Below are 17,052 nucleotides of genomic sequence, written 5' to 3'. Positions count from 1 at the left end.
GTGGCAGTGGTGGCGGCGGCGGAAGCGGTGGGAACCCAGTGGCAGTAAGCTGGGGAGCTCCTGCTGGTGCTGTTGGCAGCGGGGGGGGGGGAATGGCGAGCACTGACCAAGTTAGTGACCACCTGCAGCCACTGCTGGCAGTGGCGGCCAGCAGGGATTGCAGTGGCGGGGTGGCAAGTGGCGACCACCCACGACAGTGTCGGCAGCACTTTCTTGCAGGGGGCGCACCGCCACATGCAGGGGTGCATGTGCACCCGCATGCACCCCCTATGTGTCACCCCTGTTCCAATGATTTGCAAGCACTGTAAGTGAACAGGTGACTACACCTCAGACTGGATACTCTATGCAGGGTATAATAGCTCCCTTTAAACAACACTTACGAACATTTATTTACTTAGAATGGTGCCCCTTTTTTTTCCTTCTGTGTCCCTCTCTTAACACTTAAGGCAGGCACAGGGACAATAAAGGAGGCTCAATTAATGGGTTTTTTTTCATAATTCCTATATTTGAATAGATGCTTACTGGAACATCAGGAGCCATTGTAGTCACAAATTAAGAAAATTAAAATACAGCTACAGTTCATATGTCTGTTAAAGATTAAACGTTTCTTGTTTATATTGAGTCTAATGTCACAACTGGAGTCCTGAAAACAATGCTGCAGCATAATCCATTGCTTTAATACTAATTTTGATGTTGGGATTTTCTAAATTTGCTTGTGAGAGACTTGCATTTCTAAGGAACTGGTTGCCTGGATTTGAGCCAAGCACAGAGCAAACAGGTCTTGTGTAAGCTCCTTCCCACAGACCTGCTATTCATATATTCCTAACTAGTGACTGTGTTTCAAATCTGGGGTTTTCTTCCTGCTAATTATGTTAAGCCATGTGATAATTTAGTGACACATAAAAATGGTAACAAAGAGAATGATCCCACCAAGATAATTTGTACTTATGACCAATCATGTGATTTGAAACCTGAGCTCCAGAAATGAAATATTTGAACACTGAGACCCAAAGTGGCACGGAGCCCATAGAATTCAGAGCTTTACGATGAGACAAAAATAAGCCTGACTATTGACTTAGTACTGTATTTCTAAAATCTAATCCACATAAAAAGTTATAGTTTGTCAGAGCATCTTATGGAAAGGATTAATTTCCAGTAGTATTAGAAGGATACAATTCTTTGCTCTCATTGAAAATGCAGCAGCTAAGTGCTTGCTTCTGCAAGGAGTGAGCAATAGGAAGACGCTGTCTAAACTTCTAGGAAAAAAACATGTTTGCAAAGACGACTAAAACAACAAAACACTTCTGAATGCCAACTGTAACAAAAAGTATTGAAAAGTGATATGGGTGAACATGTCTCTGACAAGTCTGCAGCAGCTTAATCTTTTTTCTTCTTTTGCTTGCTTGATTTTTTTTATTGTTTGTTTTTTTTTTTTAAGATGATTGCTTTTAACATGATTGCTTAACTGTACAATTTTTGGGAAATGCTCTGATGGCACAAATAGCTGCTTTCAGATTGCACAGAGGCATTCCATCTGGATAAGTTACAGAAGAACATCTGTATAAATCAGACAAAATATGCATAAAATAATAATGAACCTAATGCTACAAAAGCCAGAATAATCAATGTTGTCAGCATTAAAATATCTCACTGAGCAAACCAAGTAAATCAAAGCAAATGTAGTTGATAGAGTAACACCAATTAGTGTTCCATGAACCCTGGGGGAGGTAACAGTGGTTAAAAAACAAATATGGCACATCCAAGCTTATGGCTTCTGTTAATCATAGAATCATAGAAGTAGGGTTGGAAGGTACCTTGCAGATCTTCAGGTCCAACCCCCTGCCTGGGCAGGAAGAAAACTGGGCTCAAATGACCCCAGCCAGGTAGGCATCCAGCCGCTTCTTAAAGACCCCCAGGGTAGGAGCCAGCACCACTTCCCTTGGAAGTTGGTTCCAGATCCCAGCCGCCCTAACTGTGAAGAAGTTCCTACGGATGTCTAATCTAAACCTACTCTCCAACAACTTGTGGCTGTTATTCCTTGTTATCCCGGGGGGCACTAGGGGAAACAAGGTCTCCCCCAAACACTTCTGGTGCCCCCTAGTGAGTTTATAGACGGTCACAAGATCCCTCCTCAGCCTTCTCTTGTGAAGGCTGAACAGGTTCAGGTCCCGTAACCTCTCATTGTAGGGTCTGCCCTGCAGTCCCTGGATCATGCGGGTGGCCCTCCTCTGAGCCCTCTCAATGTTGTCCACATCCCTCTTGAAGTGAGGTGCCCAGAACTGGACACAGTACTCCAGCTGTGGCCTGACCAGGGTCGCATGGAAGGGGAGGACCTTAAAGACACAGGTGAAGAAGTTTGGTCCAAGTTGGTCCACAGGTGAAGAAAAAACCAAATGCAGATGATTTGAAAAAGAGAGATGGTAGGAAGACAGAAAAAAAATACAATAAAAGCCACTGTGTATAAGGCAGCTAAAATGCCAGCCTACCTTGGAAGCTGGAAAACGATAGTATTATAAAACACCTCCATTAATGTGACAGGTGGCCATCTTGGCACTGGAAGTCCCACCCCCCATCACCCTACCCCCTTCCCCCCTTACATGATGTGTGAAGTCACAAACCCCGCCCCTGCCCCCAGTCACATGACACATATCACAAACCGCACCCCTGCCCCCAGTCACATGGTGCGTGACATCAGCAACCCCACTGCCAACTCCCAGTCACATGAGGTGTGACATCACAAACCCCACCCCCAACCACATGGTGTGTGACATCAGCAACTCTGTCCCCAACCCCAGTCACATGATGCATGACATCAGACACTCCACTCCTGCCCCCAGGCACATGGTGTGTGACACCACCAGCACATGGTCCATGACATCAGAAGGACAGTCCATTCAGGCCCCAAAGCCCACCCCTCATGCTGCAAGACCTGCCCTAACATGGTACAGTCGTGACCTATCAGGCCCTAGCCCACCAGGCACAGGCATGGCCTATGGGGCAGCGAGGGCATTGTGACTCCTCTGACAACCCACCCCACCACCCCCAACCAATGGGCAGGGGTTTCAGAGGCCTCAGATCTCCCCAAGAACAGTGCCAAACCAACCAGAGCGAGTAGAGGGGTGGGGCCTAGGCTGCAAGCCCACCCAGTCTACTTGCTTTCCCAAGCGGGCCCTCTGTTTGTCTGAGACCGCACTAAGGCAAGCAGGGGCAGCTATGGATTCTTACACAATGCCTGCAAGGTCCCTCACCTTCACCACAACCCCAAGACTTGTTAGATAGCCACATAGAAACCGTTACCATAGAAATAGTTTTGAGAAGGACAGCCCCCTAACCCAAAGACTTCCTTAGATGCCTGACCTGGGTCTGGAAGCCCCAGTGAACATGCAAAAGGAGGCCCAGGCCCCCAAAGCAGACATTAAGATTTTGGAAGAAGAGGGTGGCTTTGTGCCAGAGCCTGCATGAGAAGAAGAGGTCATCGGGGGAGCAGAGATGCCGGTAAGAGGTTTGAAGCATGGTTGTCAGGGACACTTAGATTTTGATGGTGGTGTGGGTTCAACCCATGGGTGGGGAGGTAAGAAGTAGCTAAGGATTCATTAAACAGTGGGTAACTAAGGCTTTTATTTGAACCCTTCTGCAGTTAGATGAAGCCTTTTTAATGACTCAAGAAAACCTGCCTACCAGCACACCTGTAAAGCTGACACCAGAAAGAAGCAGCTGTTTTTGCAGAGAACAGAAACCGGATGATGACGACAATTTAAGAAGACAATTAGGCGTCGAATCAACAGGTCCTGTTTCACATCAAGAACATAAAATCTTCACAAAATCTCTTATGCGTGTTTCTTTTTATGGCATAATGAAATACTGTTTGAGGATGAGGCTTCTTGAAAAGTGCTGGGGTTTTATTTTTGATAAGGGAGGTCAAGGTTCCCATGGTTATGTTATCTGGTTATATCAAGATATAAATCAACATATTTTAAGACTAACGGGAATCTTTTTTAGTGGTGACTCTGTTTTAAAGTACAGTACACAGACATGTTTTTTCTTACTGTTTTATTTAATTTTTAATACAGAGGACTTATTTATTGCATCATTTGATTTTTATTACAGAAAACTTATCTAGTGGGACAGCCACATGCAATTTTACCACAGCAAGGTAAACATTTATTTTAAAATGGAGGGTTATTTGTGGCTGTATTAATATAAGCACACTAAATTATAACAACTGCCTGTTAACTGTTTGTTTTCAAATGGAACCCCTTCTTCTAAAATAGAAAAGCAGAATAAACACATACATTCATGGTTTTTATCCAGTAATAAAAGGTAAATTTTCTGAAATCAGCTTTTGAAACTTTATGTGTTTCTTTGGGAGGAGAGGTTGGATGGGTGTGAATTAGTCCCCTGTAAATGTAGAATTAGGGGTGGGGTGGGGGTCGGCCCTGTGAGTATAGAGATAAGGAGTTAAACCTTTTTTTTGTTTGCTTGTTTTTTGGGTATGTGTGAATTACTGAATGGCCTGTAACGATAAGGCCATCACCTCGCATTGATTCATCCAGGAACCACAGACCTCACCCAGGAACAGAGACAATAACCCAGCATTTGAAAAACTGTTATTTGGACCCCTAAATTGGGTTTTGCTTTACTATGGTTTGGCCCTGCTCCAATCTCTGCTCCTCACCCCTCTAACTTCTGTCTCATTTCTCCCTTTCCTGCTTCTGGCTCACTGCCACCTCCAGCACCTGTCCTGAGCTCCTTTCTGCCTCCAAACCCTCTGTTCCTTTGCCACTGTCTTATCCCCACTGCCTTTTCCTTTTCCCCTGAGCAACCAGGTTTCTGCCTCAGTTTCTTTCCTGGCGGTCTCCTCCTTGCAACCACTTATCTGCCCCCCGCCCCAATATCTCAGCTGTCTGCTTCAGTTTCCAGCCCCAGTGTACCTTGAATAAACCCAAGCCTCAGTTCCTCAGCCAGCTTCTCTGTAGTCTACTGGTTCTAATCCTGGTTCTGGCAACTTTCACTCCCTACTCTTTAACTCTCTCTCTCTCACCTGGACCTTCCCCCAACTATCCCAGGTACCCCAAGCATACACATACACACTGTACCATCCAAGTTAGGAACATACCTGTGTGTATGTGTAGGTGGGTTATATGTGTGTGAACTGGTGAGTGTGTGTGTGTGTGTATATATATATATATAATTGTGTGCATGATATACAAATTAGTGATCTGTGTCTAACTTTTGGGGTGTATAGTGTATGTGCTTGAATTGGTGATAGGTATGCATATGCCTAGGCTGGTTTGGATGTGTATATGCCAGAGCTGGTAGTGTGTGTATGCACCTAATTGAGTTGTGTGTTTGTATATGTGCTATTGTGTCACACCGTCCTGTCTAACAGCACGATATTGAGATCCTGAGAGTTGGCCTGACCCAACAGGGCAACACTGTTATAAAGCCAGAGAGAACTACTGCTTGATTCAACATTTTAGTTGGTTGTGGTTGTTGTGAGAGGCGTGGGTGGTGGGAGCTATAGAGTTATAAGCTCTATCCCCTATTCCCAGTTCACTGCTAAAAGGAGGGGGTATTTAATTGACCTGTATACCTTTGATACTAACCTGTGCTTTGCAGGCAGTCTATTGGCTATTACAAAACATAGAGGGGCCACAGATACTGAACTGCTAAATGGTGCCAAAGAACTGCACAGGAAATTAGGCCTCTCCATACATCAAAAGGTTATGCTCCACCAACTAACTTTGTCTGAAAACCTTGAATAAGTTACCATTCATATAGTAATGCATAAAGAAAAAATGAGTGGAGTTTATTTAAAATACATGACACACCCAGATACCCTGACACCTGTTTTCATTTGCTATATGATGAGCATTGTTACGGTATTTTGGATATGAAAAAGGTGTTTGGTTTCAGAAATTATTGCAATTTTTGTCAGACGTTGTACAGTCATAGCCACACATGCAGGTTCCAATGTCATCTTTGCCTGAGCCCGAACTGCGCTGACAACATGGGCAAGACACAGAGGTGCCCTGATGGTAAACTGTTGTGTTGTTTCAAAGAGTGCTTAGAAAGGCACATGGCTCTGATCTCTGAAAAGTGAATCGAATGTCTGACTAAAACTTTGTGCGGTGAGTATAAATCTTATGTGAACAAAAAGCACAAGTACAAAGGGAGGCAGTGCAAGCAGTGTTATGGGAAAATCACAGATGTAAACAAGCATCAGTGCTTTCTGCACCAATTACAAAGCCTGAAATATGTGTGGGGTACGTTTTGAATATATGCAGGAGACAGGGATGCATGTGCCCAATTACATTGTTGCAATGGAGCTCAAGACAGGGGGGGAAAACCTCAGAAAGACTCAGGCAAATACTCCAAAAAGGCTCATAAAGCTAAGGCCAAAAAAACAAAAAGCACTTGGGAGTTTAAAGGGCAAAGAGTGTCTGTCTGATTTTATTAAGGTCTTTATGGGTAAAAAGTTCAAGGACTACACCTTTATAGCTCACAACGCCAAAAACTATAATAGTTACTTCATCATTAGCCAGTTACTGAAGAAAAAAATGGGCGTGAAACTAATCACCCAGGGCGGTAAACTCATGTGTATAGAAGTGACCAAGCTAAGCACCCATTTCATAGATTCTTTAAACTTTTTGCCAATGAAACTTAGCTAGCTTCCCCAAGTGATGGGTTTTGAAGGGTGCAAAAGGTATTTCCCACATTTTTTTTTAACATGGCAGAAAACCAAAATTATGTAGGACCTCTCCCAAAGGTGGAGTACTACAGTGTTGAACATATGATTGCTGGTGAGAAAGAACAGTTTTTAGAATGGTATCAAGATAACTGCAATAAGACCTTTGACATGCAAAAGGAGCTAGCCTATTATTGCCAGCAGGACATAAACATTTTGAAAGATGCTTGCCTCTTCTACTGTTATGAAAATGACATGGTGGGTAGACTGAGTGAATATAGATAGTAAACTCCAAAATGTAAAATGCTGCATAGATCCTTTCCAATACATCACGCTGGCCTCCATCTGTATGGCCATGTACAGGTTTATGTTTTTGGAACCACAGACCATAGCACTTCTCCCCTCAGACAACTATCACAGACAAAAAAAGAGGTTTTCAACCCCCCATTTACCCAGTGGCTAATGTACATCTTGGAGAAAGAAAATATTCAAATTCGGCATGCTTTATGGAGTGGGGAATTTCCTATTTTTTTAGACAGCTATGCCAAAATTGATGGGGAACCCATGGCATTTGAATTTAATGGGTGCTTTTTCCATGGTGTGTCACTTGCTACAATGAAAAAGACCAGAACCCATTGACAGGGACTGCCTACAGGTTTTTTAATTACCAGGCATTGCACAAGACCAATTATCTCAAGAGAGAGGGGTTTACCATTAGGACCATTTGGGAGCATGAGTGAAGGGCTCTGTTAGAAATGGATGGGGAGCTCACAGATTTTTTTAAGCAGAACACATCTGCCTTCTCCTCTGGTACCTAGGGATGTTCTTTTTGGAAGTAGAACTAATGCCATCTGTCTTTATTACCAAAATAATCCTGGCAAACAAATACACTAATACAATTTTACCAGCCTTTACCATTTCATAAACAAAATAAAGCAATTCCCAGCTGGACACCCTGAAATCATTTGTGACAATTTCAGACCCCACCTCTGCCACCTCTGCGCAGGAAAAAGACAGCAAAAGTGCAACCACATTGACAAAGAGAGGGCCCTCCTGGGCATGTGGTGCACACCAGAATTGAATAAAGCTATCCCCAAGGGGTACAAAGTAGCTAAAAATCTATGAAGTCTGGCATTTTGCCAAACGGTCTAACACCCTTTTTTCACAGTACATAAAACTGCACTTCCAGCAGAAGCAGGAAGTCTCGGGCTACCCTGCCTGGTGTACCAACTGAGAAAAACAAGACAGATATGTGGCCAATTTCTTCCAAAAAGAAGGCATGGCTTTACATCCACAGCATATTAAACCCAACCCCGCAAAGCTCCAAATACCAAAATTGTTTCTAAATTCTTTGTGGGGTAAATTCAGTCAGAAAACCAACCTACCCAACACCAGCATCATGAGAGAGCCCGAAGAACTCTGGCTACCACTTTTCTCCCACCTATGAAATTTCATCTTGAGACTTAATTGACAGCCTGTGTGTCTTGGAAGCAAGACAAGGAGCATTACATGCTCTCAGGTAACATGAACATCTTTATAGCCTGTTTCACCACTGCTTATGCACGCTAAGAGTTGTACGAGCTGTTAGACAGATTGCAAGACCGGTATCTATCATGACACAGATTCCATGATATTTGTAAGCTGCAAGGGAGATTGGACCCCCCCCCCCCCCCCCCCCCCGCTAGGTGATTATTTAGGTGAGCTCACCAGCAAAATTCCACCAAATGAACACATCAAGGAGCTTGTCGGCCAGTCTAAAAACCTACTATTACAAATTGTCCGGAGGGAAAGTTTGGTTGAAGGTCAAAGGGATTATGGCCATACATACTTTCTATAGGTTGAGGTGATGGATTCATCCCCCTTTTAGCTATTTAATTCCAGACACATAGCCTATCAAAGTCTGTATGTACTGACACATCATTATTTCATTTCAAAGAAATAACAGTTCTGAGACAGACATGAAAAAGTTTTGGGGGGGGGGTGTAAGTACACACTGGGGAGGTAGAGTTAAGAAAAGTTACTTTACCAATCATCTTCTATCCTCTTTCAAGTCAGTTACACTTTTTTAAAAGTGTATGATTTTGCCCACATCCATGCCACTTTTTGGTACTGTCATCCTCAGTCAACAATTTATTATTATCGTACTTCTCTGTGAACTGTGTTCTATACTCATGTATACTTCTTAACCCTACTTTCACTCTATCTGCACCACTATGTTCCAACTACAACCCAGCAGTCAGAAAAATCAGGGCATGTTAAAAATGAAGCCAGAAAGCCAGAGAATCTACCATGGCAGACATGCCCTTAGGTATCTGGCTGACCAAAAGAATCTCTCAACTGAACAATATTTAAAAGAGAGAAATGCAAACAAACTTAGCAATGTATAGGACATACAGGATGTATCTACACTTGCGAAGTAGACTAATTAGCTCCACAGTAAAGTGTCACCATCTACACATGCACTGGTATTAGGGCACAATATACTAATTAACTCTGCTGTAAAATAGTACTGTTGGGGACAGTACTATCTTACAGTGGAGTGATTTACCACACTGAAATGCATGTGTAGATGGTTAATGGGCAGGGGCCAGACTCCTGCCTGCCACTTCGCCACACAGTTTGTGTCCCAACCAGTCCCTCCACTACCTAACACCTCCTGCCAGCAAGTTTACTCCAGCTCAAACTGCTCCAGTTTATTGCATCGCCTTAATTGCACATGTAGATGCACCTTCAGAGAGAGGCCCAGAATAGTCAGGCACAGCAGAGACTTTCTGGTATCATAACCTGTGTTTGGCAGAATGGGAAATATTCAGATGTAGATGCTTAAAATTAGACAGACAGGACAGACAATTCTCCCAGGAGATCAGTAGAGAGAAGGCTGTTATTCCCATTTGACAGGGTTACATTCTACAATACAGTCAGTACCATATACCTAAAAGTTGAAGCCAGAATGTTTAAATAAATAACATCTATTGGGCACTTAAAAGCAACAGATGGTATTTAGCCATTTAAGTACCAATGGCAGTTTTATTTATTGTAGAGTAAAACATTTTCTTCTGTGTCCCTAATATCCATAGCCTATTTACTGTCCATTTGCCCCTGGGTGCCCAACAGCAAAAAAAGGCACCTAAATCAGCAAGTTTTATAGAAGCAGGATCATTAAAATTGGCAAAGTTGACTCAGTTTTTGAATATGATGCTACAAAGACAACCTGTTCCTGACTATGTGCTGAATGAGAATTGTTTATGTCTATTACAGCTTCAGTTGTTGGCTCTGTGTGTGCTGACAAACATGCAGCTCCCCACTGTAACTCATGGCACTTCATAGAAAGCACCATGATTTTGCAAACCCCCTCTGACCAACAGATGTTCAGTGTTTGGTTGGGAGAGGGAGGATCAAACTCCACTTTGGAGTCAATCCAGCAGAATGCAAACCCTGCCCCCTCTCCTCCTATCTCTGGTGTTGTCTGCAAGATGAGACAGGGGGAAAGCAGGAGAGAGAGCTCTGGTCTGGGCTTTTTCCAGCCTGCACTGAGGAGTGAGGAGGAGGGGTGGATTGCAGGTGTCCTAAGGTGGGAGGGAAGGCAAACAGAAGTTAATGTTTGTCCCCTCCTCATGCACAGAGACAAACAGAAGTTAATGAAGGAGCTTCACTTTGGAGCACATTCATGTGAACTTTCATTAAATGAGGGTTAATTTTTCATGCAATCAAGCACTTTTAAAGCACTCTGCAGACGTACACTTCTGTCAGGCCATGGCTGTAGAGCACTTTCAAGGGGCCAATCATGCAACAAATATCACTTCTGTCCATGCCCTAAATGGTAACAGGTTTCCCTCACTCTCTATTTGAAATATGAGCTCCAGTCTTCCTATGAACAAATCCATCTTCTTCTGTTTTTCCCCAGTGTCAGTTCTCTGGTGTTTCAGACAGAACAAGAGAAGACAATGGTTCTATATTCAGTACAGTCTTATTAAATGAGTGAGTGAAGCTAAAATATGTCTATAGGTTCAGTGCTGCATACAAAACTTTGATCGCCCTCACCTGGCTAGAATCCTACTTGTGACCTCTCCTCCTTCTCCCCTCCTCCCAGAGACTAGACCAGAAATCAGCAATGTTTTTGGGCAGTGTGCCAAAAATACCCACAACCTTGACTTGTAAGATGTTGGTGTGCCGGGGCAGATTGCAGGGAAGCTGTGAGGGGCCTGATCCTTGTTGTGGCAGTACGGCCTTGGTCCCTTCCCCGCCATACACCCTGAGGTACATGTGCCAAGCAAAATGCCTTTGCGTGCCATGCTCTGGCACCTGTGCCGGGGGTTGCCCACTCCTGGACTAGACAGCTATAATATTAACACATGAAGTTACAAACATATTCCCATAATATTTACATACTATCACAGAGTAGCACAGAGCTAAATAATGTAATCAAGAAAGAGTCGTAACACTTTAAAGATGTGGTGCACATGGATTATTTAAGTGCCTAATTCCCATGGATTTCTGTATTTTAAGAGCTATTACCCTTCCTCTCTATTTGACATACAACCTCAAACCTAACTATGGAACAAATGCATCCTACTCCATCCTATGGGAGTTCCAAAATAGCCTTGCAGCTTGGCACATGGAGCATTGATTCATCTGGTTTAATCACTATAAATTGATTCTTAATAGGTAGGCGAGCACATAAAAAGATCAGACAAAAAGATTTCTGATGTCTCCTAACCATAAACAGCAGAAAAGAATAGCAGAAGTAGAATAATTTTCTCACTTTAAGAAATGAAAAACCTCCTTATGATTTAAGATATGTTTTATTAAGTACACTATAAACTGGAAGGACATGTCTAAACATATCCATGGATAGTTAGAAAATTACTTCAATTTTTATGATTCATTTCAAGCCAACCATTGGATAGACCTGTATAATAAAAGTAGGTGCTGATTCTCAGCTTTCCTTCATGAATAGTTCTGCATCAGCTGTATGTTTTTATTAGGAGACAGATAGTAAAGATAAATTATTTAACATATATTATAAATTAGTGGAGGCGGGGGGGGGGGGGTGATATAATGCAATAGAGTTAGCTCCAGAGTGACACTGATTCACCTCAGTTGAGAATCTGGTCCAAGGCATCAACATGCATTCAAGACTAAAACTGTATTCTCTGTAGAAAAGCTTTTAAGTCATTAACTAATTGCAAATATAGAACTACAGGATCATGTTTTAAACAATAGAGTTCTGTCAGTTTACATCAAGTAAGGTAAGGACCATTATGTTTTGAAACACAATAAAAACAAATAAATATTTGCTAATAAATGTAAATAACCAAATTTGAGATTGTATCTATGCTTCTAGGACACTTAGATTTTCAATTTAAATTCTTTGTGGGTGAAATTCACTGTAGTACAGAGAAATGTAGTACAAGGGTGATACAAAATAAGGTTTCAGTTGGAATTATGTGATGAATGGGTTTTGCAATGCTTCTGTTCATGTTTTGAGTTTTACCGTGTATGCATGAAAATCCACTAAAGATGTATTAAAAGGAGACTTTCCATCCCTAATGTTCAATGGTGAAGTTACAATAATACTGTAATTTATTAGAAAACTACTCAAGCTGAAAATTTTGTTATGGTGTAATTTAAGTTGCAGATACATACCTGTATTCTTAGTGTATTAATTTTCAAAAACAGTGGAGTCAAAACATGCACACACACCTTTAGTATTAAAAGCTCAGGAAGGGAAGAATTAAATTTGTTCTTGTCAAGCATTAGTGTATACAAATGGTTGACATAGCATTCATCTACTGTTAACATTTACTGAATACTGAAATCCATAAATGTAAAATCTATAATAGTTTATTCATTCCATCCAGGAAGAGCACACACCAACTGCAGATGCTTCCTCAGCCTGACAAAGGGTTTTTAAACCTTAAAGCTTGCTAAGAAATAAATGTCCAACTATTTAAGTTGGTCTAATAAAAGAGATCAGATTCACTCAAAGAACCTTGTCTGCCTATGTCCTTAGACCAACACAGCTACAGCCTACAACCCTATAACAGCCAGCTGGCATTGGTGACATTTTTTAGCAAGAATAAATTGCTTTAGTAAGGCTTTAAACAGGTCCAAAACATCTGGATTATGTGCATATACAATTTACTGTTTAGCATCTTCTGTACCAGCATTTCTCAGCCTGTGGGTCACAACCCAAAAGCGGGACACAAGAATATATGAAAGGGTCGTGAGCAAATTTTAAAAATGGATCAACAAACTTTAAAAAATGGATTCTCCTTTAAAGGAGAAAAATGTGGGAAACCATGGCTTTTCCCTTGCAGGCTGGCAGGGTTCCAGCCTGAGAGGGGCTGCATGGGGCCCCCATGTCTCACACACCCACTCCCTGCCCCACACACTGGAAGTGAGGGGCACTGGGTCAGGACTGGCCACTGATGTTTACAAATGGGTCCTGGTACAAAAAAGGTTGAGAACCACTGCTCTATACATCCTCTTCAGCGTCTTCCAACGTGGGAAGGCATTTGCTATAACTGCCAGCTAGAGGATTAAGATTCTAATTTAGCAAAGCAGCTGAAGATGCTTAATTCTAAACTTATGAGTAGTCCCCTTGATATCAATTTAAGTACACAATTAAGTGTTTGGTGGAACTGGGTCCTTACTCCTTGAGCCCAAGTCATAGGGGTTCATTCTGAGTTCAGTGTCAGATTCATTCCTTGGAATGACCAAAAATGACAACCATTACACACATTAGAAAACTCTGCAGAGTGATTTCAGTCACCCTTGCAACCTTTCAATGGGGACAGCTGATTGGAAATAAAGGTAGGTACAAATCACCTTACATAAGAACATGGTAAGTTTGTATATGGTAGGTATATAACACTTTTATAATTAAAATTAAAAGGTTGGCAAAAGAGATCTAAAATGACTGCAGTAATTAAGGAATGTTAACCTAATAAAAAACCATTGCTAACCAAAGTTAGTAAGAGTTTTGCAGTTTCTTTGTTATGGCCTGATTTAGATTTACTGAGGGCTCTTCCTAGCTCATTTATGAAGGACAGTGGCTCGCTCTCCAGCTTTTCCAGAGCTTTAAACTCTGGAAGTTTCTTAAGGAGGTGGTGTTGGTGTCAGAGAACTAGAGATGTAGTTACAGTTATGTGCCTGCACCAGCCAGTTTGTTTAATAGTGTCACTGTGACTGAGTGCTTGCCAAGGCAAAGCTGCAATGTGAGCTCCTCTGGGAACTGGATATAAAAGGAAACAGTCCTTTCCCAGTTTCCACCTCCTGTGGACTTCCAGCCCTCTCTTCTGTTCACGCGCCCTCTACTTCAGCCAGTGCGCTGGGCTCACAACTGCAGCAGCAAGCTTCAAAACTAAAAATCCACAGTATAGCAAAACAAGAGACAAAAAGGAGGTGGGAGCAGAGGGAGGAGATAATCATTAGGAATCCTCTGTATAAATTTTCTGTGCTTTAGTTCCAGCTCTTTCCTAGAAATACCACTCCTAGGCAACACTGTAACATTCCTACAAAGTCATAAAGTATTTCTCAAAAAATAATTTACATCGTTTCTAGTGTAAATAGCTTAGTTCAGTATTTTGTGGGAACACTGTAACCCCTCTCTCTATGCATATAGTTTTAAAGTGTACAATTTACATGACATGTTATACATAAATATATTAAGTACAATTAGAAATTAGATACAAACAGGCCACATTAATCTTAAATCTCTGCATGCTGAGACACTCGCAAGAATTAGCCAGCAGACACAAGAGTAAAAGACCTCTCTGTGTCTTTTTCATGTTAAGGTCCAGACTATCCTGGTAACTAGCCCATATGTAGATAAATGTTAATTCACAAAACACATTGTTCCTAAGTGAGGATTAAACATACATTAAATAAGACACCTACCGCTGTAGAGCCACAAATGGTGGCTACAAAAACTTTGATTACCATTCTGGCAACAATAAAAATGAATCCCTGGAACAAACAAGTCTGTTATCAACAAGTCACTGGAGCCGTGAAAGTAATCCTAACATGCAGGAGCTTCTAGGGTAGCCAGAATCCCAAATGAATCTCCCTTTTACACCTCTCTAATGAGTTCAGCCTTTCCCACCCACTGATACCATGGGTTTCCCTACTTCATTGGCTCTTAGGTATTTTGGGAGTCTAGAGGCCAGTAAAGGATTGGTTGGTAAAAGTATCCATAGCAGGGGGATTTGCACCTGCCTTTGGCCTCATCACTTTAGATTGACCGGGTGACAGTCCATAAAAGGCAAGGGAAAGTGGTGCACCAATCAGACAAGGCAAGAGAAGTGTTTTGGGAGAAGGGAAAGGGAGCTCAGTGCTAGACCTTCTCACAAAGCAGCAGGACAATGTTTAAAATTGTGTCAGCACATTCATATCAGCTCCTTGTATGTAGGGGGCCACACCCTCTCTCTCTGACCTAAATAAGAGCTAGATAAGAGCGGATAAATAAGAGAGGTTTGAAAGCAACAGAAGTGGAGATTAGCCTGAACTAAGCCAAAGCTTCAAATATCCTGAGCTTTGAGGAATTCAGATCACATACCATGCTTCCTGGCTCTGGCTCTCCTCTGAGATATATGTTATGCATTATTTTTTGGAGCGAGATTTGGATGATTTTATGCATGAGACCCTAAAACAGAATTTTACTCTGTTCTACATGGCCAGTGAAAATCTCCCCCTACTCTTTGTTAGAGAGGAGCTATGTTTTCTTTGTGAAAATATTCCCTCCCTCTGAAGAGTGCAGGGTACTAGGTTTCCACCTGATGCTGTCTGATGGAGTGGAACTGCTTATTACTTAGCTTTTGGGAAACTTTCAGAAGGGAAATTACTTTACGAATGTAAAATTGTATCTTATCACTAAACTGAAAGGGCCAAATTAGCTTCTGGTATAAATGTGCTCGACACCATAGGTGAATTTGGCCTGAAGAATGCAGGTCTCAAGTCCGGACAGCATTTTTAATACATGTGTAACTGTTTTAAGGAAGACCTCAGAGTCTAATCCTGTAACACATGCAAAAATAATGTTCATTACCACTGACTTTAACAGGGAAATGTTCGCAGTAGTAAGCAATCTGATTAGTAGTAAATTGTTAGCCTAATTTATCCACTGTCCAGTTTTAAAGATGCTGTGGTCTGTTGTGTGAACAATAATTTAGATCCTTAACAGAAGTCCCCCCCCCAAATTTGCGAAAAGCACTGAAATAGCTATTTTAAACCACTCTAAATATTTCTCGGTCCATTCTTCTCTGAGATGGAAGCAAGAGACAGTCAAGAAATGAAAGAAGTCAGATTGCTTTAAATACATTTCAATGGGTAAATTGCTCCAACACTAAATTTGTAACTGAGTCAAACATTGTACTTCATGCTAAACTTTGTTATACAAGCTTTTATCCAGTAGAACATTTTATTTTTTCACTTACCAGTAATTCAACCTGAATAACTTTAGCCATTTTAGAACTATCATTATTATTATTTACTAATTTGTCTTCCTTTCTACAAAATGTTTTGAAGAACTGGAAATCAGAGGCCCACTCCTTTAACTGTTTATTAAAAGGCACAGTGTGTTATAAATACTAAACAGTAGTAAACATGTGCAGGATCCAGCCCTGAAAGCATCTATGGCACCATGCAGGATGCAGATGAAACACGATGAACAATAGCACATTAGTCATTTGTATTATAGAAATAATAGAAAAGTAGGGTTGGAAGGGACTGCCAGAGGTCATCTAGTCCAACCCCCTATCTGATGTAAGATCACCTTATTTGTATCCATGATCTAACCCATTGGTGCTCAACCTTTTTGCCCTGTGGCCTCAGTGGGTCCGTGGGCAGGATTGTGCCAGTGGGCCCAATATGGTGTGCAGCAAGTCCTGATCAGGCTGTGTGGAGGGAGGCAGAGGGCAGCCCATCCCCATCCGGGTATGTAGAAGAAGGGGTTGGCTCAGTCCCGAAATGGCTGAGGGAGCAGGGAATGTGGCCTAACTCTAACCCAGCTACACAGAGCTTGGGAATAGGGCAGTAAAGGGGGGGTGGCAGTATTAATTGCCACTAATCCCCCACTGCCATATTTTCTGACCCGGGAGAGCCCTGTGGGCTGGACACCACAGCTCCACGGGCTGCATTTGGCCTGCAGGCCAGGGATTGAGCACCTCTGGTCTAACCTACTGACAAAACTACATGGTAAGAAGAGCATGACCCTAGAGCGCCTCAGCCAGGCTGGAGGCTCTGCTCAGAAAGTGCCAACTTGGGAGTTTTCACCTTTTTTTCACTATGGAAAAACAACACGGTGAATCTTCTGGTGCAAAGAACTCAGAACTACAAGACAGAACGGTTTAACACGGGGGTGC

The 17,052-nt window shown here is 42.1% G+C and overlaps 1 protein-coding gene across 1 annotated transcript in view; it reads right to left on the bottom strand.

Annotated features, from left to right (window-relative positions):
• The window catches only part of SH3BGR (SH3 domain binding glutamate rich protein), a 66,297-nt gene extending 51,546 nt beyond the window's left edge, over positions 1 to 14,751 (bottom strand). Inside the window, exon 1 of the mRNA XM_006262516.4 lies at positions 14,591 to 14,751. Within this exon, the coding sequence (XP_006262578.2) occupies positions 14,591 to 14,635 (45 nt within the window). The 5' untranslated portion in view covers positions 14,636 to 14,751. The remainder of the gene's footprint in view (positions 1 to 14,590) is intronic.
• Positions 14,752 to 17,052: the final 2,301 nt, after the last annotated feature.

This window comes from Alligator mississippiensis, chromosome 1, assembly GCF_030867095.1.
Source record: "Alligator mississippiensis isolate rAllMis1 chromosome 1, rAllMis1, whole genome shotgun sequence".
NCBI lineage: Eukaryota > Metazoa > Chordata > Crocodylia > Alligatoridae > Alligator > Alligator mississippiensis.
The sequence above is the reverse complement of the archived record's forward strand: the minus strand, read 5'-3'. Positions and strand labels throughout refer to the sequence as shown.